Source organism: Orbicella faveolata, unplaced genomic scaffold (genome assembly GCF_042242905.1).
Source record: "Orbicella faveolata isolate gen_17 unplaced genomic scaffold, um_ofav_v1 contig_1, whole genome shotgun sequence".
NCBI classification, from domain to species: domain Eukaryota; kingdom Metazoa; phylum Cnidaria; class Anthozoa; order Scleractinia; family Merulinidae; genus Orbicella; species Orbicella faveolata.
Window position 1 is genome coordinate 7,579,331 of NW_028301536.1, and position 23,001 is coordinate 7,602,331.

The 23,001-nt window shown below is 37.9% G+C and overlaps 1 protein-coding gene across 3 annotated transcripts; it reads right to left on the reverse strand.

Moving 5' to 3' along the window:
• Window positions 1-262: 262 nt before the first annotated feature.
• On the reverse strand, window positions 263-22,996 carry LOC110054663 (uncharacterized). Of its 3 annotated transcripts, XM_020761011.2 has the most exons (18): window positions 22,777-22,968; window positions 22,364-22,666; window positions 22,025-22,126; window positions 21,556-21,731; window positions 19,937-20,052; window positions 18,772-18,908; window positions 18,148-18,230; window positions 17,578-17,700; window positions 14,742-14,835; window positions 10,315-10,406; window positions 9,698-9,732; window positions 8,980-9,126; window positions 8,630-8,701; window positions 5,395-5,514; window positions 4,828-4,950; window positions 4,267-4,396; window positions 3,240-3,361; window positions 263-2,412 (listed from the first exon to the last, which is right to left on the reverse strand). In XM_020761011.2, exons 2-18 carry the CDS (start codon window positions 22,464-22,466, stop codon window positions 1,407-1,409), a joined length of 2,781 nt encoding a protein of 926 aa, XP_020616670.2. In that variant the 5' UTR covers window positions 22,467-22,666; window positions 22,777-22,968; the 3' UTR covers window positions 263-1,406. The 3 variants fall into 3 exon arrangements, with proteins under 3 accessions (XP_020616670.2, XP_089143527.1, XP_089143532.1); XM_089287401.1 differs by having other exon boundaries at window positions 3,240-3,358; window positions 22,364-22,996; XM_089287406.1 differs by lacking the exons at window positions 22,025-22,126; window positions 22,364-22,666; window positions 22,777-22,968 and having other exon boundaries at window positions 21,630-21,731.
• Window positions 22,997-23,001: the final 5 nt, after the last annotated feature.

Sequence of the window (23,001 nt, forward strand, 5' to 3'; positions counted from 1 at the left end):
TGTTTGTTTTGTTGACTGCTCTCTCTACTTGGTTCAAAGTATTGATTCAGCTTGCTCTATCCAACTGGAAAATATTCTTTTCTTCTAGGCACCAGTACGAAACCTGAAGTAAAATAAAGGTTTAATACGCGGGAAAAAATCCCGCGTTTTTCATGTAGGATTCCAATTGGTTCACTGCGCTTATTCAGCAAGTAGTGAATGGTCTACTGATAGCATCACTTTGGGTTTTGTTTACAGTGTACAGCCAACGTGAGATTTAAGATTTCGCGTAGCCTGTCTAATCCGTTCTTTATTGATTTCTTCTCGAGGTTAAGGACAACAAATGTACACAGACCCGATCCAGCTATGACAGCTTCCATTTCAGCGAGGCGTCAACATGATCAATTTCTAAGCATTTAGTATTGATCAGAGGTGTTGTACCGAGAGAAATGATGAAAAAAAAAAAAACTTACTACGACTTCCGATCTAAATTTCTTGGAAGATTGCAAATACCAGAGGTACAATCAATTGCATAGTTGTAGAGATACTCCTGTGATAAAGTAATTACAGTCGAATCCCTATTAAACGGTAACCCCTATTAGGCGTGGGCCAGTAATCCAAGTCTCGATGAGGACTCATCTATTAATTTAACCTCTATTTAGCGGCCACTATCCATTTCCCCGAAGGTGGCCATTTAGTAGGGATTGAACTGTACTACCATTATTGTTTTATGCAACAGCAGAATAATGCGAACTAGTGTTGCTAAAAACAGCAGAACAATACTTGGTAACTTTTCAATGTCGATTCCAAAAGAGGACGAAGCCGGTACTGATTAAAAGGATGGGGGATCATAGGTTACATTTTCCGGCGAGAAGTTCAAACTTGCTAAAATAATAGGAAAACTCCAAGGCTTACGGTTGCTATGTGGTGAAAATGGCTGCTGACCGGCAAGAATATAAGTCGGTTCGAACCAGTCAAATGCCGAACCGTGGAAAGCGACAAGCGGATTCAGAAGGCGTACTCGAGCCTCTTTATAGGAAAAAAATGACAGCTGTACATTTTACCACAATACCTTGTGAGCCTAACACAGCCTTTGTTCCTGCACTAACTACATTGTGTATGTTATGTTTTAATGTTTTTATGAGCGCTAAGGATTAACGACTTTATTTTTTCCTGCGGAGGATTTGCCAAGCCAATTTAATAATTAATTTATACAGAAAATGTCATAAATTATTCTAATTCATGTATTCAGACTGGTTCATAATAAGAGCTGCGTTCCAAACTGCTACATCAGTCACCGCTCGGAGGTCCCACAGTATGTATGAAAACAGATGGCCTTGAAAGCGATTTTTCACGAGTTTCACGCCGAGAGAGACTGATTGCAGATTGATCAGACTGCAAGGCAGCATCACACGTTTTCCAAGCTATCAGCTTTTTTCTTCATCGGAACTAGCCTCGTACGACACCAGGGAAGGTTTTCTGTTCCTGGAAGACCCGCTTGTTTGGTCCCGTAGCCCGAGGGATTTTGATGTCTCCCTTACACGACCCGCTGTTCTATATCCAGCTTCAGATTTGCTTACAAGAACGTCTGTAGAGCTTTGATCTTTGGAAAGAGCATATTCCTTGAAATGCCTTGAACTTGACCGCTCAGTTTCCCGGCTACGTAACTTCTCCGAGCTTCTGTGATCGCTGACAGTATCAATTTTACTGCTAAGACTAGCGTCTTTTTTCCTTGCGCGGTAATCATCGGCATCTTTACCACTGTCTTCTCTGATTCTCTTTAGCACGCTTTCTAGTGATTTTTCTTGAAAGGAAGGCAAAGCAACATTACCCTTCTGTGGGGAATGCATCCTTTTGGATACATCCTCGCTATCTCGTTTATATGACGCCCATTCACAATTCTTCCTTTCCACAGGACTTCGATTTATATCATGGCTAACTCGTTCTCTACTTTCTTTACGTCTTAGTCTTTCTCGTTCTTTCTCCCTCTCTCTGCCGACACTAGGACTCCGTGATGAGGACGAACGACTAGAAGACAGTCTTCTCTTTTCTCTCTTCACTATGCCACGTTTCAGGCTCCAATTGTCCGCTTTTTTCCCGTCCTTTTCCGGTGAGTACTCCGTCCTTTTGCGACTCCGACGGTTTGTCTCTTTGTGTGAAGCATCTGTATGAATACGACTTTCTCGACCACTCTGATGCCTATGATCTTGTTTAGAATTATTTCCCTGTTGTCTACCTTTCTTCAATTCGTTCTGAGCTGTTCCAGTACTTTCCAACCATTCTTCACTGTCACTGGATTGTATGGAGGATTCGCTTTCGCTGGAAGATTCGCTGGAACTGCATGATGACCTAGACGAGCGTTTTGAGCGGCGGCGAACTTTCGCCGTGGATTTCTTTTTCTTTTTCTTGAGATGTTTGACCTTCTTCTTCTTCCTGAAAAAATAAAGAAACTTAATCAAACCGAGGTCACTACGCCAACTAAAGAGACGTTGCCTTGTAGGGGTGGCCATACTAAGTCGGTAAAACTTGGGTGAACCCGAGTCTCCCTCTCACAACCCATTTCCGATTTTATGCTCAGCCTAGATGGTTTTAAGCGAGTTTTTCATGGGCTGCACCAAACGAACTACATTACCTGTATCATGTAAAATTTCGGAAGTTCTATTTCAGACAATTTTTATCTCATTTCGGACAACAATTTCGGAAACTTTGCTGAAACAAATAGATTACCAGCTACAGTAAATTTACGCCTTCAAAACACGAATTAGACTGAAACGACATTGGTGAAAACGATAATTTTACTAGTGCAGCCTCGAGGTTTTATGAATTCGCCGACGAGAAAATAACACAGTTTTATTTTCGCACACGTTTTTTGGTCCGAAATTAAAATCGTCCGAAATGTTTTGCACGTTATGTACGCGCACAACTCAGATAAAACCCAAACGCAGCTCCTGCATTAAACCTAGCAAAACAGAAAGAGCTGACTTCTTTCTCTGCCAAGAAAAATTCATACTTGTTCACCCGTAATTAAGAGGCAGGAGTAGGGCAGTAGAGGCTAGCGCGAGCTTGAGGTTAACTAGGAAGAGGCGAAATTTGACCATGTAGGGGGGAAATTGATTCCTATAACTTTCATTGGCTATATGTACCATTCCAAGCTAAACTAGTCAAAATGATAAACAATTGGTTCACGTGACTTTCCCCGCGCTTACAACGCGTTACACAGTGATTGGTTAATTTCACGTATCAAACTGTACAAGTCATACCTGTTTTTCTTTTTCTGTTTCTTCTTTGCTTGGCTTTGTTCCTCCAGTATCAGCTCCCTCACGTGACTGAATCTGCTCTTGAGCCCCTTGTCAATCATTGCAGCGGCAGCCTGGGCTTTCTTCTGACACCACGGAACAGAGGATTGGAACAAGGGATGGGTGGGATGGTAGTTTTAATAAGGAGGTAAATGTCAAGGCGGGAAAATTTCAAAGGGAGGTTACGTGTATAAACCATTGATTTGATTAACGTCAGAAAATAATTGGGGAAAACAAAATAACGTTTCAAGAGAAGCATTTCAAAATTGTCATCAGAGGAATCAAGATAAACAGGAATAAGCAGGATTTATGAACAACAAATTGGACAAAGAATGAAACAGAAAGACGGATGAACAGATAATGGAAAAAGGGACAACAGAAAACAAAGCATTATAAAGAAAATACCAAGGAAATGGTCATTATAAATGATTAAATCGCCCATTTAGTTCAAAATGTGGTAAAATAGTCCATTCCAGATTTGGAGGAGAGGGTGGAGAAAGTAATTACAGTAAAGCATGCAACACAAAAAAATATATAACCATACAATAAATAAATAAACGATCACGTAAATAAATAATAATAATAATAATAATAACAATAATAATAATAACAACAACAATGCCAAGAATAGTTTCATATGTAGTTTTATTCAGTTCAAATCAATAACCAAGTTATTCAAACCAAACATCAAAGTGATTGCAAAATCCAGCGAAGAGATTCCATAGTCCAAATGACAACACAGAACATGAACGACATCATCATCCAACAGTTGATTGGTGGGACAAGAGAGCCAGGCATGAAAAGAAAAAGCAAAACAGAACCGCATTAGCAAGGAAATGTAACTGTAATGCTTGGCCTACTCCCCAAAGGACATATCTTCAAAACACTCCTACTACAGTTGTCAAAAAAAAGGTATCTGTCATCATGATCCAAAGGAATTGTAGACTTCAGTTACGTTACTTTTAAGTACTATTGGCAACAAGTCACTCACCTGTTCGTTATGTTCTAGTTGTTGCTGAAGTTTTTCCAGATTCTCTTTAGCAGTTTGTTGATTGTGATCAAGTCCCAATGCTTCTTTCAAACTCTGCACAGCTTCAGTCAAAAGGCCTTCTTTTTCTTGTCTGAAAATTATACACACAGAAAAGAATTAATCTGCTACGGGTTTAATGCAGACCCTTCACCGATACGAAATATTTAACATGTTTAAATGGAGTTCATGTTGTAACTCATAAAAACATCTTTTCCTAGAAAGGAGCATGGTTGACAGAACAGGACGATTAAATCTCTGTAGTTGCAAGGTGATTTCTGTGGCACTGCCAACGTTTTATACAACCTGAACCTGTTGAGTTAAGAATAAACCTTATAAAGCTTATCTTAATTTGATGATTTTCTGTATCCACGTCTATTGTTCTTATAAAAGTCTTGGCATGTCATTCAGCTCCGAAATGGCGCAAAGAGGACCTAAACTCGTAGTATCGACAGTTATCACACAGTTTAAACCAATGTTTTACTTCTCAGAAAAAGTAAGTAAAAGTATTTTCAATCTACTGACTGTATTCCTTGCTCCACTAGCGTTGCTGTGAGATACTTCTTGGCGTTCCTGTGGCTTGGACAAATTGTCAGTGCACGCCGAAAATCTTTGATGGCAGCAGAGAGCTGGCCTTGATTAGCGCAGCTAGAAGGTGGAATTTTGAAGTTAATGAAAAAAGTAAATGTTATATGAAGGATCTTTAGTGGACCTCCGTAACGGTAATCAACCTAAAAGTACTTATTTCTAACACTGAACTGTGAAGAGAGGGGTGTTGACGGGTGGGACGATGTGAAGGGGGGGGGGGGGTGAATTATCCAAATCATCAATTGGTTACCATATTTAAAATAAAGTGTAAAATGCTTATTACAGCTTGAAGTTCCTAAAAACAGTTGATTTCATGTCCAGTAATTGTCTTGGTTTACTCTAACTGTCTTGTAGAGTGGGGCTCTTAACTGCCAAAGAGAGGAACTTACTACAAAATAGAACCTCTGTGGAAGGCTTTTAAAAATAAGTGAACACAACTGAGCATTGACTCAACTTGGCCACTTTGGCCAGTTAATTGAAAACCGCACTACTAGAGAGACTCACAGAGCTCCTTGTGCTACAAGTGCCTCGACATTTTCACCATCAATCTGCAGCGCATGCTTAAAGTACTTCATTGCTGTATCATTATTTCCTGCTTTAAAATGTTCCACTCCTTTAGCAGTGCTGAAAGAAGATAGTAAAAGCCTTTAAACAAACGAGAACTTACGGAAAATAACTGACATACTGAGGAATATCCACCTAGAGAAACACGCACTAATATTTCCTTAAAGACATTATCTGTCCTGAGGGGCAAATTTCTGAGAATTTCTGAGAGGGAAATTTCTGAGAGGCCAAATTTCTGAGAGGGAAATACAAGGAAAGCATTTCGAACCTGAACATGATATATTTGACTTTGAACAGGCATATTGAATGTCTTTTTAAATATTTGACCCTGGACATGATATATTTGACCCTGAACATGATATATTTGACCCTGGACATGACATATTTGACGCTGGACATGATATATGTGACCACGAAGATGACATATTTGACCCTTGACATGACATATTTGACCCTGGACATATATTTGACTTTGAATGTACATATCAGATGTAAAGTATTTGTCGTATTTGACTCTGAGAATGATCTAAAAGATTAAGGTAGTAGATACCCGCAAAAATGGCCAAATTTTGTCAAAACTGGAGTCCAGAAAGTATGACCACTGAAAACCATATTTAATCGTAACTTATGCTACATTAAGACTTTAAGTCTTCAGCTACCTGTGGCAATAAGTTTTAAGAGGTTTCGTCAAATCCTGGCCGAGCTAAGGGGTGTTGACTAGGACCCCTACTGTGAAATAGCTACAATTTTGGGGCAGGTCAATCTCCTTCAAAACCTGTCCTAATTGGGCCGAATTTTCGTTGCAAATGCAGGAGACATGGTAGAATGCAATGACCTACTTTTCACCAGCTTCTGGGGGGGTTCTGTTTCCATGGCAACAAGCAAACATAAAAGAAAACTTTTTTCCAGTTTGGCACTCATTTAATGATCTATGTTTCACCTGTATGGCTTCAAAAACTACATCATTGCATTCTACAGGCAAAAATACACACCCCTGCCAACTTTGGTGAGAATTGGACAATTCGTTCTCTCAAACGACTTGCCCCTAAATTGCATAACCTCAAAAAACGTAACTTTTTCATCTCCAGATTTTACTACATTTTTGAATAATGAAATACATTTGAGACATTCTCAGCAGGTAAATGTTATTAAGACCTTAATAAAAAAGTATCTAAATAATGTTTGAAGTGAAAAATTAAAGTCCAAAAGCCCCAGGCTCATATGTTGGCCCCTCCTGCTCCTCATTCCTTTCACTGCGGCTTTTTCACTGACTGCGACGAATTTGGTACTGTTGTTTTGTTGCCTCTGAGGACTTTTCTGCAGGTGCACAGAGTCTCTGTTTATCAATGGCTGTCAGACCAGACTTGCAGTGCTCTCCAACCGCCAGGTTGAGCCCTCTTAGCATTGTTTGGACTGCTCTAGCACCCCATTGAAGAGGCAAACAGCAATAGCGCAAGCTGTCAACACTGTCTCAGGACCAGCAAAGAGTTTTTTTGGACTGATGTCCCAAACAAGGTGATTTAGGGCCTCATTGTTGTTCTGTGAGAGGCCTTCCAATACACTTTGGAGAAGGTTTCTGTCCCACAAAGCCTCAAATGTGGGAAGAATCTCTTGCATCACAGCAGGGGCCACATTCTTTGGGCTGAATGTGTTGGTGCCATTTGCCTGATCACACTGCCATTTGCACCATGAATCAGGCCCTTCAGGACAGCAGTCATGAAGTGGAGTGTCTTCAGTTGAGGCATAGTGGTTCCAAATGTGAATAGAAGCTGATCTTCTATTCACATCATAGAAATGGGATTTCCCTCGAATAATCCTCTCAGATGTTGGAAGCTCCGTGAAAGTTTTGCAATCATTGTTTGAGCATTGCAACACGAGAGTTCTCGCCAAGCCACAACCACTAACCTCTTCGAACAGTTGCAAAGTTCCTTGAAAGCACTCTTTACAAACAGCACAGGCTAAAATAACTCGCCTTAGAATGTCGACATCCTGGAATCGATATCCATTTGGCCTGTTGTAGGACTCCTTGCTCGATGCCTGAGACGAACTGTCATCTTCCAAGCGAAGCTTCTTCGCGGAGGGAGTTTTCTCTTTCTTCGAGTTAGGTTCGTCTTTAGGTTTCCGTGAACGTTTTCCCCGCGTAACCGATCTTCTAAGCGATCGAAATTTAGTTCTTGGCATTTCTAAGCGAAATTCTTCGAAAAAGCGAGCAAAAACTGTCTTCAAGGCGAGAGAAAGCTAAATATATTTTCACACTTTCGAAATATTGAGTTCCACGTTTCGGAAAGCTTCACGCTTCGTGTAAACTTGGTTCCAGTCTCCTCACGGTATACAAAGAAGTCCCAGGCGTCTCTGGAACAACGAAATCGGGTTTGGGTCTTTCGGGTTGCGTTTTGACCTCGAAAATTGACAAAAAACAACGCGTATGCTAGCTGGTTACCATAGAAACGAGAAATAAACAAAAAATATACAATTGAGGGCCCTTTAGATTTTATTATTTTTAAAGTGCGCAGGATAAGAAAAGCAAAAAATAAGCTCAGACATAAAAAATTTAGATATTGGGGAGGGTTTGTAGCTGCAAATAAGTTTCTTTCAGAATGATAACTTTTTTATGATTTTGCGGGTATCTACTACCTTAAAAGTTTTTAGACCATGTTAGGGGTCAAATATTCTTCCACATTCCTGCTTGAGAGAAGGTAACATGTTAGTTATATTTGAAATACTCTGTTTAATGTCAAACTTTTTGTTGACCTTCCACAAGAAAATAAGTGACTTACAAAGCTTTTAAACTTAGTTTCAATAATCTTCCATTTCACACTATTTGATGGCAGCATAAACTAACATGCAGTACAGGTGTATTTTGGGCACACGAGTGCACATTTTTGTATTAGGCCACCATGTTTGATTTGGTAACTGTGGAGGATTGGGGCAAGGAAAAATTTGCCGAGGGGGGAGGGGGAGGGAAGGAAAAATAAGTGCCCCACCCCCACCCTGCCTCTGCACCAACCCTCTACCAATCAAGCATCTAATTACAATCCAAGATGGCAGCATCAAAAACCTGGTTTATCGAGTAATCTGTTCCAAAATAACGTCTGCACTGCAGGCTACATCATAACTAAATAAAGACTGGTCATTCAAAATCAGCTGCATAATATTTATTGAAGCTCTTTCTTACGTCTCCATTGACCATTTGGCAGACTGTTGTCTCCTTAATGGCTCTGCATATTCACTTTCAGGACATTCATACCTGAACACAGAAACATCAGTGTACAATAACTTGCAATCAAGCCATAAAACAGCAAGACACAGTGGTTAACTGTACCTTGAGGTAACAGAAATGAAGCTGATACTGGTGGAGAAGGTTGGTGAAAAGTCAAATGTATGATATTAGTTAGGACTTTAAAGTCAACTTAAAAATGTCACAAAAATGAAAAAAAATGTATTACAACTTCAGCAAGCATCTAGTAACAATCACTGCCTTACACAAAGAAATAACCAAAACAACGCCCGGTGACACAATGATACCTTTGGATGCTTCTCAACAATGAACATGGAGCAGAAGTGTCCACACCAAGCAGGTCTGTAAGCGTATCAATACTCCTTGGGTTGTTAAAACCTTTATGCTTGGTTAGATGTTCTTCAAACCTAAGTCCCTCTGGATTACTCTGTAACCTGGCAAATCAAAAAGCAGCCTTCATTTATAAATCATTAGTCACGAGGAATAATTTCTAAGCAACTATTGGATAAGATGGAAAAAAACTATTTTGACTGTGGAAAACAATCTATGCCAATGTCCAAGACATAGGAAAAAACTTGATCCACACTTACATGTAGCACTCACAAAAAAATAATTTTTTCATAGGTCATTGTTGTTTTAATTAATTTATTGTTCTATCTTAAGCCAAGAAGTTGGCAGGGAGGGGTATGGGAATAGGACTTCTGACCCTGCCTGCCCACCACTCCCCCATCACCACAAACTACAGATTACATTGAGAACTCAAATCAGTGTATGCAAATGGCACATCTTTTCAAACAGTTAAACCCCACTATTTTAAACTCCTAGGGGAAATGAAAAATAGTTTAAAATAGCAGGAGATTGAAATAGCCGATATCAATAAAATGACTGAAGGGTAAATCCAAGGGAAACAGTCTTGAGTTTGATATAAAAGGGAATTAGAAATAAGCAAGTTCAAATTACCGGGTCCAACTTTACATTGTTTTTATTCTAGAGAAACATACATACCACTTGAAAACTGTATCTGGATCTTCGATGACACCCTAAATGCAGTGAGATGATAAACAATTTCAAAATCTTCAAACACCAACAATGATCACCTATCGTGTTTACAGACCTAATTACATTACTGGTATGATTATTTCAATGAATTAAGGCAGTTAAGAAGACCCATAGTTTTTTTGATAACAACATGCATCATGAAAAACAATGTTATCAATTATTATGAAGGTCTGTAAAAGACTCCTTTACATGTATGATCCAAAGCTCATTTACATTCACAACTAAAAAGGTTTCATAAAGCAGTACCCCAAGAAGGCTGGTGGTTCTAATGTAACAGCAAGAGTATAGTTACATGTAACTTTGAAATACTCTTAAACACGCTGTGAACCTTAGTGCAGTGCAATAGTTTGTTAAGATGCATATTGACAATACTGTGTTTACTTTATCAGTTACTCTTAAAAATAGAGCTACAAAATGTACAATGATGCCATGCATGTGAAACTATAAACAACAAATCTTGGTATCATCAAAAAATGAAAGATAATCAGAATACTGTTAATAAATTAATGTCTTAGTACTATAAATCTTATTACAATAAAGAAACAAAATCAATATATATTTACCAGGCGCAAGTGTTTATGTTCATCGGGCAATCTTGATTGTTTTAATGAAATGGAAACTCTGTTCTCTTGTAAATTCACAGCTATGATGACTCCTGAACATAAAGAGAGTCATATTAATTCCAGAGTTTGTCTGTTGCCAAAGAAGCAAGAAATTATTTGGAGGAATTAAACCACAGCTAACAATATTTTTTTTTTAAATTGATAAATTATATACATCCAATGGACACTTACATACTTACTATACAAAATTACATTATTTGCACAAGCAAATGAAACAAATAACTAAATTAACATGTGTAATAATCAATTAACTCCTACCTTACACTCCTATTTCATTGCTACTAGTTTTGGTATAACTAGCAGCTAACAATAATTAGTATTTCCAATGACAAAAGTCCCTCGAACCAACATGTATTTACATAATTTATGAATTTTTTTAAAAAAATGAAATATTTCAAATGCTGTGATTATTAAGGACAGTGCCTACTTTTGTTAGTGCGCACATGTTCTGTGCATCACGCAAGGCATGGTTTAAGTGCCATGCATGCGCTGGGTTGACATTGACGCAATCAACTATGCTACCAAGACAGGGCTCAAAGTTAACGACCAACTGGTCGCATATGCGACTAGATTTTTGGCTGTGCACCAAAAAAATCATGTATGGTCACATCACCGCGCCTTCAAAGCCAAAGTACAGTGCGACTTCTCTAGTACTTACTCACCTGACCATACTAACGTACTCAGATTGATAAATATCATATAAACATAGATATAACACAACCAGGCACCAAATAATAAAGTTGCATATGACCATTTTCCTTTCATCGGTGTGTGTTCTATTCGTCATCTTTAAGCCTAATTTCCTAGTGGATTCTCTGAACTCAAACGTTCATTTCTTCCCCACGTTCTGTGTTGTAAACAACTCCACTGACACATGAAAATGAAGAAATGAAGCACATGCTTCTTGCGCAATCGATGATCTAGTGGAAAGCGTGGAAACTGGGGATGAGAATTAAATCGTGTGCTCATTCTTCACGAAGAACAGTTACAGAATGCTGTGTTTTGTAAAGAAAGCTTTGTTTTCGCTTGTCTGACATACAAAAATGTCCAGCGTTTTGGGAATGGGCCGGTCCACGAGTTCTATGGCTTGAAAGCTAGCCAAATGAGCAAAGTTCGTGCTAGTTCTCACAAATACCCAGATGTTGAATAAATCAAGAATCTTCGTGAACAGAATTTCAAAGGGAGGCAAACAACAAGCAATTGGATAGTGAGGATACTCAACGGAGCGACGTCAGTAGTTAATATCTAAGCATAACCCTTGTGTGAAATATCCTGATTCTTTTATTTGTTTTCGTTGTGTTCAATACTGCTAGAATAGGCCCATATTACAACACGAAGGCTGAGTCAATCTTTTCGGAGCGTTAAGTATTCTTTTCGAGTAGGTGCTCCAAGTATTTGAAGCTGTGCACCTAAAATTTTTAACTCTGTGCCTAAATTTCCGCAGTGCGCCTAAAAATTTACACCTGGTCACACAAGTGCTCCCAAAGCCAAAAATAAACTTTGAGCCCTGCAAGGACACGACTAAAATGAAAGAAATATTTCCCTGCAGTGACCAAATCAAGTTTAATGAACCTGTAATTAAACCGGAAACACTAGACTAGAAGCATCTTGCTAACCACTAACTGTTACATTTTCCAGCTGAAAAACTAGCTGTTATCTGTCGAAAATTATACTAAATCCAACTGTAAACATGTAGATGCAGATGGCGTAGTGCGCGTGCAAAACAAGTGCGAGATAAGCAAATGTTTTACTTACTGGGTAGTTGACAGGAAAAAATGTAACGGACACCGTAAAAGTTTCCAAAAAAGATCAAAAACTTTAAAAAACGCGGGTTTACCCCTACATTTATTGTTATGAAATGGAAGTGGCAAGCCTATTCAACATGTGATTAGTTTCTGGTTGAGAGCAAAAGGTATTTAGACTGTATTTTAACTGAACCAGAGGAAGGCTCATTTACCATGTAGTTTTAAGATCTTTATAAAATTAATGTGTTTGCTTTTCTGTATATAAAGGCAAATTCTAAGGAAATCTGTGAAGAGATATCCTTTCCTTCTTTTTTCAGAAAAATGCTGATGTCAGCATTTTTGTTGAGATTTAAGGCTAATTGAAGGCTTTCATACAAAAAGGGCGTATATAGCATTTTGGGCCGATTTTTATTTTTTGCAGGATCAAGCTAATTTTGGCAGACTGACTTGTTTTGAGATGAAAAGCACCGTTGCGCAATTGTTTTTGTTGATTTGCATTTCGTTTTCGAGAAATAACGTATGCAAAAAAACTCAGTTCTCCGAGTGCCATCTTTTGGAGCAAATCCTTCCAAGGTGGATTTTGACAGGGCGCGAATTTAAACGGTTACTTTTAGCAGCTTCAACAGCACGGCTTTTTTAAATAGATGTTTTGATTTTTGAAAGAAGTAGAGAAAAAGACTGGGAAAAAAATTGACCAACCTTGTATCAAACTGGTGTCACAACAAAGCAAACTTGAATCCGGCCCCTTCAGCGCCTTATTCGCTTGCGCTAACGAAGCAACAGTAAGAGAATTGCATAATTATATAAAGCTTTAAAGTCAATTGTTAAAGTGCAGTTAATGGAGCGTGACGCTATTTACGTACAGTCACTAGCTTACTGTTGTTAAACGTAACGCAATAGAATTGTTACGCGTTAGAACATTAAAGAAGTCTTTCTTGTCTAGTTTAAACAACATTCACAATAGTCTTTCATGTATACATGTTGCAACAACGTCTGGTTTAACTATATCATGCTTTTTGTATGGCTAGTCTTTTAAATAGCCCCATTCTTGTTTCGTTCAAGGCCGCATGGACTCTGTACGTTTCATGGTACACGATTTTATATTGGTTTAAACCTAGACATCAGTCTACCTATAAAAGAGCTTGGACTTTAGCATCATTCGCTCGTTATATCACTACTGTAACTTTTAGTTAGCCCTCGAAATTGTAACTCCCACCCTTCCCTCCCTTTGGAGGTTTATTGTCCTTGTTCATTAATATAAATAATAAACTGGGGTTCACCTCTCGTGCCACGCTATCGGTTAAGTCTTGCAGCGACTTCCCCAAGCTTCGTTTTCGCTAATTTAGTGGCGCTATTTAACGCTCTTTTATGCCCCTTCTTGTCTGATCCAGCATGTGCTGGTGGAGTCGGCTCGTAGTGCTGGGGAGATAAGTAAGGCTTGAGAACTGTCTACACTCTAGCACGATGCTGACTGGAGGTCAGCTCGTAGTGCCGTTTAGAGTTACGCTACTAGGACGCGCAAGCTTTTGGCCTCACCGACTTGTCCGACCCAGTGCAGAATTAACCGCTGGAGAGATAAGTTTGGCATTTGGTCACACAATGGAAGTTCGTCCGTCACACTGATTGCGGAGCGGTGTTCCCCCCTTTACGCCATAGAACGCATGTTTATTGCTTCTGTTTGTCGGGATAATTAAAGCATTACTCCCTAGGAACTGCAACATTAATGAATAATAAAACTAGCGGCAAATACCACTCTGCGGTGACTTCACCGTTTAGCAAAACAAAGGTTTCTTTAGTTTTTCGCTCAACAAGAGATGTCCAAAAGATACATATGTACCCTTGGAAAACTGAGTTTTTTGTATACATTATTTCTCGAAAACGAAGCGCAAATCAACAAAAACAATTACGCAACGATGCTTTTCATGTCAAAATAAGTCAGTCTGCAAAAATTAGCTCGATCCTGCAAAAAATAAAAATCGGCACAAAATGCTATATACGCCCTTTTTGCACGAAAACCTTCAATTATCTCGAAAAAATGTGTGGCTACCCTAATTTTTCTTTGTGGATTCCATTAGCCCTTGCAATGATCTACTTTTTCCATGTGGTCCTAACCTGGCACAAAAACCTTTATATGTAGTAGGCACTGTCCTTACATAGCAGTAGCTGCTCTGAAAATTTATGGAATCAGCTGATTAGCCCAGTGGTCCACCAAAAACCCTGGAGAACTAAGAGTTATCAAGGAGAAGGGAAGGACAAACGAGAAACAGCAAACAGAATAATTGGCAGTGAATGTAGAAACCCACAGGTTCAAAGCAGGGTGACAATCTGAGAGCAAGATGTATGCTGCCATGCAGGACTAAACAAGGTGCCAGTGACAAGAACTGATCTTTGTGAGCTTTAAGAATTGCACTAAACTAAGGACCATGGAATGTACAACATCAATTTGTATAAGTTATCAAATGTACCACATACTAGTCATGTGTTATTTAACAGACACCCGTCAAAAGACAGCTGAATGAGAGACTTATTTAATCCTGAGTGAATAAGTGATTGTTCAAACATGTGAGTACTCAAATGAGTGAGCTGAATCTTACTTGAGCAATAAGGATACAATTCAATTACCTCTTACAACATCACCAACCACATAAGCATCAGTTGGATCTTTGTATTCCTTGGATATTTCTGAGCTATCTAATTCAGATAACTTACATAGGGCCTGTAGAAGACAAAGAGTAAAAACAGTTGGCATAAAAAGTCCACAAATAAGAATAACATAAAGGACAATTTCAATGCCACTTTACACTTTATTAGCCTTCAGTTGGTGTTAAACATGAATAGTACATCATGGCCAAGTTACGAGGTACCCCACTTTAATAATTGAATCTGAAGGTATCAATTCAGAATTTGTAAAACTTTTTTCATCAAGTTTAAATTAGTACAAAAAGAGGTTGAGTCGACTCCATGATGGTGGTTTTTGGAATAACTAATCTCTAATTACATCAATTCATCTATTTCTTCTTTTCAGTTTTATATTTTGAGATATATGACACTCACGTATTAAACACTATTGGAAGATAATGTTACATCACATTTCAAAACAAATTGAAATTTGTGAAATTATTCCACTCTCTTCCCAGTATTTGGAAATGTGATAAAATACGATCTCTTGTGCTTCATATATTATGTCTTCTACATTTTGCTACTCTTGATATAGAAATGAGATTGCATGTTTATAGATGCTTTTATTAAACATCAGCACGCAAGGTGTGCAAGAGTTATTTTTTTGTGAATTAAAAGCTCCTGGATGTAGCACCACTTAGTGGACTCTTCTTAACAGTTATTATAAGGTTAATTTAACAAGTTTGTCTGGTTATGATGTACAGTGAAAAAAAAACAACAAATTTAAAATTTATTTCACGATAGCATATGTGATATCAAGCCTACTTTTATTGTTTTTTATTATTTTAAGGTTTGATTTTCACAGTCAAAAGTGGCTTTGTTTATTAGAACTACATGGAGCTGTTACTAGCAAGAGAGGTAAACATCATGCAGTCTGTAAAAGCAGCTGACAGTAAAGGGCAGATTGGTGTTGATTCTGGATAATTTTTCTGAGTCATTTTATTACAAGAACCAATTAAATTATAACATCGTCGCGCAATAGTATGGTCTTATTCTGTTGAGAGCAATGATCGTAGTTTTTTGGTTTTGATATTCCACCCAACCACTTCAAATTGATATCGATTTCAAAACCCATTTAAACAAGAAGACATTATTGAAGTTAAAGAGCATTACCTAATTTAAGACTTGAAACAACCAGACACAAGAAAAACTGTATACATTTTACAAGATGCCGTGAAATCTGTAGACTTTGGGAAGTTTCCTCGTCTCATTACCCTTCTCAACGCCTGTGAGCCTTTTTGATGATAAAAAGTCAGTTACAGAAAGATGTAAGTTTACCACTTTGAACTACGCAAGATATCTGTTTCAAAATAAAAGAACCACTGTGTCGCCTCAAAGTCTAACCTAATTAACTTGTGGTTTACTACGATTATCAGTTGAGTAAGGTAAGAGGGAAGTTTGGTTACGAAGTTTTAGCCTTAATATCATATGTTGTCATGGGCAACTCACCTTGTTTCCGTTGGTAACAATATCAACAGCTGTTGGTCGCCTGTTGCGTCGCCTACAATTTTGTGCACTTTGCTGCCAATGACGTTAAAGGCCAACAAGTTGTCAATGGATACAGAGCCAGTTGCTCTTGACAACAACACGATTTTACGTTAAAACTTGGTGACCAAACTTTCGTCCCGCCTTACTCAACTGATAATCGTAGTAACTTACTGCCATGGAGTCTTCAGGAATATTTGAAGAGTTTCCATAAAACAAACCTTTAAGAAAATCTCTGCTAAAAATTTCCATTTATAAGAATTGCCTTTAATGCAAGATATTAAAATGCCACTGAAGAGACTGAAAAAAGAGACTTCCAAACATTTTGTCAAGTCTGGATGTGCCACTAGATTGACTTCTTGTTTGTTTATTCTGACCGTGTGAACAAGAGTCACTGATTTGTCAGTTTTAAATGAAACTACTCATGCGTGAAAAACAAAAGTGTCAAGTTACCATTTGAAGCTAACAAATAAAAAATCCCATTGCATTTACCTGTGGCAAAGACAAATTTCAACACTCCAGCAGCATTCTCATTCATAACTACAAGTCAGTAATTTCTTTGGTTTTGACAGAGAAAACAACTTCAAAGGAGTATCTCAGTATTGATTCCAAGAAACGTTTTAATGAGAAGACAGTATTACTCAGTAAACGGCACTTTTTAATATTGAAAAATCTGCGCAAACATAAATGGTTTCAACTTAATTCTTTTTTCGTGAACTGTACATAGTGAAATGATATCACTGGGAACTGTCACCATCGCAAAAGTGTATTTTGCGCTAAAAACAATGATCGTTCCTGTCCTAGAAATCATTAAGTTGTCTAGCACCTAAGACTCATTTCATTCAAAATTTCAAGTAATGCGAAAAGCAAAGCCTTGATGACATGTTAGTGCGTACCAAAGACTATGATTCCTTGCCTGATTATTGAACTTTAAAATCTTTTGAAACCCATCTACAAAGTCCTGGGCTTAAGCACAGTAAATGCAGCATTGGAAATGTCAGAATAAGGCCAATACAAGAATACCTGTTTCTGTTTATAGAAAAACAAAGATGTCCATTCTATAATTGGGATAAAATCTTCACAAACATGATTCACCTTTACAAGCAGCAATTTGATTGGTTGTTTATAATAGCCTCAATCTGATTGGTGTGACATACATGTATACATCTCTCACTCACTCACTCACTCATCCATTGACCCGCTCATAACATACCCCATACATGTACCCATTGACTAAGAGGTATTTTTTTTACAAAAAAATAACTCAATAAACCTTACACATGTACATATGTACCTGTATATCAAGATCAGTGAAGTCTCTGTTACATCCAAATTCCAGCATTTTCAGTGTCACAATGATACAAAATGGTCTCTTGAAAGCTACTTTTCCGACAACAATGTCTCCTTCCTTCATGCACTGCAAAAAGAAGACAAAATAACTTAAGATTACTGTTAGTACACTTTCGCAGGTGTCCTTAGCTACACAAAACTGTCAGCATGCTAATTTAAAGCCAACCACCACAAACTATGTATCAATGCAAAGCTTAGAAAATGTATTGTCCAATAAAAGTTGTTTCTAATCACTGCCTACATGTCCTCCACCCTACCGCTATCTAGATTTGTTCTCGGTAGCCCCGAGTTCAACTCCTTGACCGCATTGTGTAAATAGCCAACTGGTCAGCCTCCATCCAGTTGGGATTCTTAATAGTTTATGTTATATTTGAAATATTTGTTTATTTATTTACAGTGTCCCCAATTAGCACATTAGTGCTAAATACATCGACACTTAAATAAAGTGATTATTATTATTATCATCATCATCATCATTATTATTATTATTATTATTATTATTATTATATGTAACCTTAAACAACTGGTTCCTTCGAACATCCAAAGGCACTTCCATCAACGTCTCAAGAGGAGGTGTATCAGCATAGAGATCCAACACTAAAATACATAAATAAATAAATAAACAATGTTAAACATGTACATGGGTTTTTAGATGCCATTGAAATAACCTGTACCAAAGAGTGTGCTGAAAGCTTTACTTCTATAACTTGATAGCAACACAGAAGAAGCAAAAGCAGTTGAAATATTCAATGACATATAAAGAGAGTGTCTCTCCTTAAGTTTCATTTTCTTAGGGTATTTCCTAAAAGAAATAGGAACATTTTCTCTTTGTTTCAAGTTATAGAAACACTTGCAAAAGTTAAGGAGAACAAGAAAAACTGTGGAAGCACATGCTTGCAACTCCTTTTCTCACATCATTTCTCATTCTCTCAAACTTCCACTCGTGTTTCCAAAACTCAATTGAGACACTGACAGAAATTTTTTCTATTTGTTACAAGAAATGTACTAAGTAAACCACAGCTACTACAAAACCTTAGACCTACAAATTAATTTTACTTGACTGTTGATTATGCATTGATGTGGCAAGGGAGAAATTAGATATAATCAGCCTTAATAAAAAGAGTTCTTATTCATTAACCCTCTTGGTTTGAATGCATGCCATAGTCTATCCCTCTTCTCAGCTTCTTCTTGCCTTCCATTGAAAACAATAAGTCTGCTTTGGATGCAATAAACTTCCTCACTCTTTGGTGGAAATTTTCGTCTAGGTTACTAGATCTGCATAGAGTGTAAATATATTAATAAAAGGGTTATTGACCAAGCTTGTTCGGTTGAGATGGCTGGATATTGGCCAAGTTCTTTTTTTGCGTGTTTATAGACCGAGACAGAGTTGAGGTCCACAAACTCACAAAAAAAGAACAAGGCCAATATCCAGCCATCTTGACCAAACAAGCTTGGTCAATAAAGGATTTATTATATGGCTATCGGAGGAATTTTTCTTGCGGGACACAGCAGGTAGTCCCGAGCGGGTAAGATAGCTCCATCTTGCCTGCTCGGGAAGCCAATCACAGTGCAGGATTTGATTCATCTTGCCTGCTCACAGAACTAGTCATTTAAGCAATAGACCACAAGTTTGTGGTTTATAGGCTGATAAACCAAGCGGAATGCTGGAAGAACACGAGAAGAATTCTTCAACAGCCTATAAACCATAAAAACTTGTGGTCTATTGCTTTTATATAATAATTCAGAAGACACACGAAATTTCCATGAGTTTACTGGCACAATAAACCATAGCTGATTGACCAATGAGAGCATGTGCATTCATTCAATTATTATATGAATAATAATTGATATTTTTTTTAAATATAGCTTCTCGATACCAAACCATGCATGCATTATCTTTTATAGATGCAAGTACATGTATGTCTGGAATGTTATGTTGCCAATGCAGTCAGAACCCCTTTTCACATGAAAATGTTTTTTGCATCCTAGATTCTAAACTAAACAGATGATGGTGTTGCTATGTTTCCTAACAAAATAACTAAATGTACTTTTGAGGTCTAGTAAAGCTGCTGAACACACTCTCTTCCTGCTTATGTGAAACATTTCCGTTTGTTAGTAGTTGTGGTCAGTACTTTGACTCAGCTTGTTTTACAAGTGTACCATTTGCAAAAAATGTATTGAACTATGGGCCTGACTAATTTAGATGGACCTTTGTACCGTATATAACAAGCAAAATTGCTATAATAGTTATCAGTGGTACTATTTTTACAGTAAACCTGCAAGAGATATAATGATAAGTATACCGTTTGATTTCTTGCTGCTTATTTGATGGATGTAACTCTCTTTCATTTTCAGGCATCGGATGTACTCCACTCATTTCCCCGAAAAATTCACTTGCTCCTTCCGTACGACAACTTGCCTAAAGTATACGGAATTTATTAATAACACAACTGTCAACTGTTTTCAACAAAATGAACAAAAATATCACCCCTAACCAAATGAAATGGAATGTGTTTTGTTTTGTTTTGTTTTTTTTTTCATATTTGAAAAAAAAAATGATTTGCACACTTTGTAATTTTGCATATTTTCAACAAGTACAGTAATTTGTACCTGCTACACAGTTCAATTTGTTTCTGTACTGGTACATCATTTATAAACCTCTATGGAAAAAACCTTTTCACAGTTTCTGCAGCCATCTTGCTTGGGTGCAAACACAGCAAAAATTAACAGTACATGTATGGGGAAAGTTTAAAGTTTGATGGCCAATAATTTGAGAGTGAGTGATGTTCTGAAGATTTAGTGAGTTACAAGGAAAAGAAACCAAAGAGAAAGTTTTTTTCTGATCAAACTTGAAGGTGAGGAATTGCACTTAGTATATATTTCATACAAATGTCTCTAAATTTTCCCACAAATTGTGACTTATTGTTACAGACAAAAGCATGGAAAAATGAAAACCTTAAACAATATAATTTTTGTGGCTTTTCTGACTTTTCTAGAGAGGTTATTTCCTTCAGATTTTCACCTGGTATCATTTTAAATTCATTAATAATATTTCAGGGCTCACATTTTCTGTGAGTTGGTAGACATTGGATTCTCCACTTTCCCCAAACATTAACTGTCAGTTATTTTTGCCGTGTTTGCCCCCTCCCTCCACCAGGCAAGATGGCATCACAAACCAGGGTGCATTCCCCAAGAACTCCAAGCCAAAGATATGCCAAAGCTTTTCAGCCTTTTTAAATTCTACACCAACAATTTTATTGTGGCTTCGCTGCTCACTGTTAGTAGCTTTGCCATAAAAAACAAAGACCTCTGGCACCCAGGATACCAAGCACCTGGCAAGCGATCAAATTCCCGCGCCACTCTGCCCAAATAATCCCAATTTTCTTCTTATTACGTTTACTGGGAAACGTTGGACTCAGATCATATAAGATACCCGTTATCAACCAGGATACAGTATTCAACATGGGATGAAGTGGGGGATAAGGAGAAGTTAATAAGCCATACTTGTCACACCAAGTTGCCTTACATAGTTAAGCGTTTATACACCAGCACCAGCAAATATAAATGTGCTCGCCGCTGAATGCCAAAAACTCCAATAGCACGCCGGTATGCCACAAAATTTTAAAGGCCACACTGAAGATCTTTGGCATGAGCCACACATAAATTATGCACCCTGGATCGGAAATTATTTTCAAGCCCAGACCTCAAAAGTTTATATTTCTGTATTTAATGGAACATAGGGAAGTTATGAGACTGTTTACAAATACTGTTTTTGTTGTTCAAATTTCCAGCCCATAAAACAAAACAAAAAACTTTGTTTCAGCAACCAATAGTTCTCTGGTTGGCACATGAACAATAATTGAGGTCAGGGACATCTTGCTATCAAGAGCAAGCCATAAAAACTAAAATGTTTCCAACTTACTTGAAGCCTATTTCTAAAGTAATTCACAGCCAAATGGTCTGCAGTATTAGGACAAAGGAAGTCTGTTGCCGAACCTTCTCCATCACCTTGTTCATCTTTAGTCAAACTGATCAGGGACTTGCCATGGTATGCTACTGACTGGGCAAAACGATCAATAAATGTTCTTTTGTTTACGTCTGCAAGCACGAAATATTAACGTATGTAGTAAGCACTAAATATTTTCTAGGACACTCAATAAAATGGGTTGAAATAAAATTTAAAAAGTGCATCGCACCAGTTGAATCAATTAAATGATTCATGCATGCATGGCCACACTTGAACAACACATGATACAGTAACGGCAACTCCAAGAGTAATAAGGAAATTACCCTGAGCTTCCTTTTTGTCATTGGAAGCTAGAACATCGAGAAAATTATTACGAGGAACAAAAACTAATGTAAAAGACACGAAAAGATAAGCAATTTCTTACCCATCTCTGTCGCCTCGCTTGATTTGTAGGTATGTACTTCATGTAAGACTACGTGGATGGAAACCTGGAAATCTGGAATGCCGGAAACCAAGGCCTGGAATCCTGAGACCCGGAATGACTTTTTATTTTCAGATGACAAAAGGAGTTAAAATAGGAATAGTTTTGGGTGATGTTTGAAGCTCTTCAAAAATACGGGTCAATACAAAATAACGTAAGAGTTGACCTTATCCACACTTGATAGCACCTGATCATTGACTATAGTTCATGTTGTAGTTGATATCTGAATGTCTCCACAATTCTCTTTACTATTTAACGCAATTCTCCATCTTTTATACATACCTCGAAAGCTTGCACCACCATTCTCATCCCCAGAGGCCACGCTCCTTTTGGCCAGCACCAAGAATTGCGACCAGTTGGGCTGGTCCAACACCCAAAGTTCCATTCTCTTCTCCAGAGGCCGCGTTTCTTTTGGTCAGCACCGATAACTGCGACTTCTAGCCAGGTCCAACACCAGAAGTCCATGATTCATGGACTTTCCGTCAAATCCTACAAATCTGATTGGCTGAGAAAACTAAACAAAAACTGTGCGCATGCTCAGAAAATTGGTTCTGGCCAGAGGTCACGTGAAGAGAAGTGCCGCCTCTGGAAATTGGAATTTTTTATGAACATTAAGTCAAGTAATTTTCGATTTAGACAAAATAATCAAAATAAGTAACATCGGTTGGCTAATAATTAACAAAAAGTAGCCTAACCTTTCCAGATTGTGAGTTCCTCACCACCCATCCGGTCCACGCGTCGCCCTGCTTGGGGAATAGAAGGACGAATAACCAAACAGATACTCGGTTGTAATTTTGTTATGCAGAGCAGAAAATAAGGGACAAGACACACTCGCATACTATTAAACCGGTGGAGATTTCGTTTCAGGCTATATAAAGTATAAAGCTTGCTGTCGTCCCCAATCCCTCGCTCAAGTTAGC

Bases quoted from the DNA above. Each gene is read 5' to 3' on its own strand.
- LOC110054663 (XM_020761011.2), bottom strand. From the start codon at position 22,466: ATGGAACTTTGGGTGTTGGACCAGCCCAACTGGTCGCAATTCTTGGTG. The intron at 14,836-17,577 runs GTACATATGTAC...TGTCTTCTACAG, and splicing joins TCACTGATCTTGATATACAG to GCCCTATGTAAGTTATCTGA. The intron at 4,951-5,394 runs GTGAGTCTCTCT...TCCACCTTCTAG, and splicing joins CTTGTAGCACAAGGAGCTCT to CTGCGCTAATCAAGGCCAGC.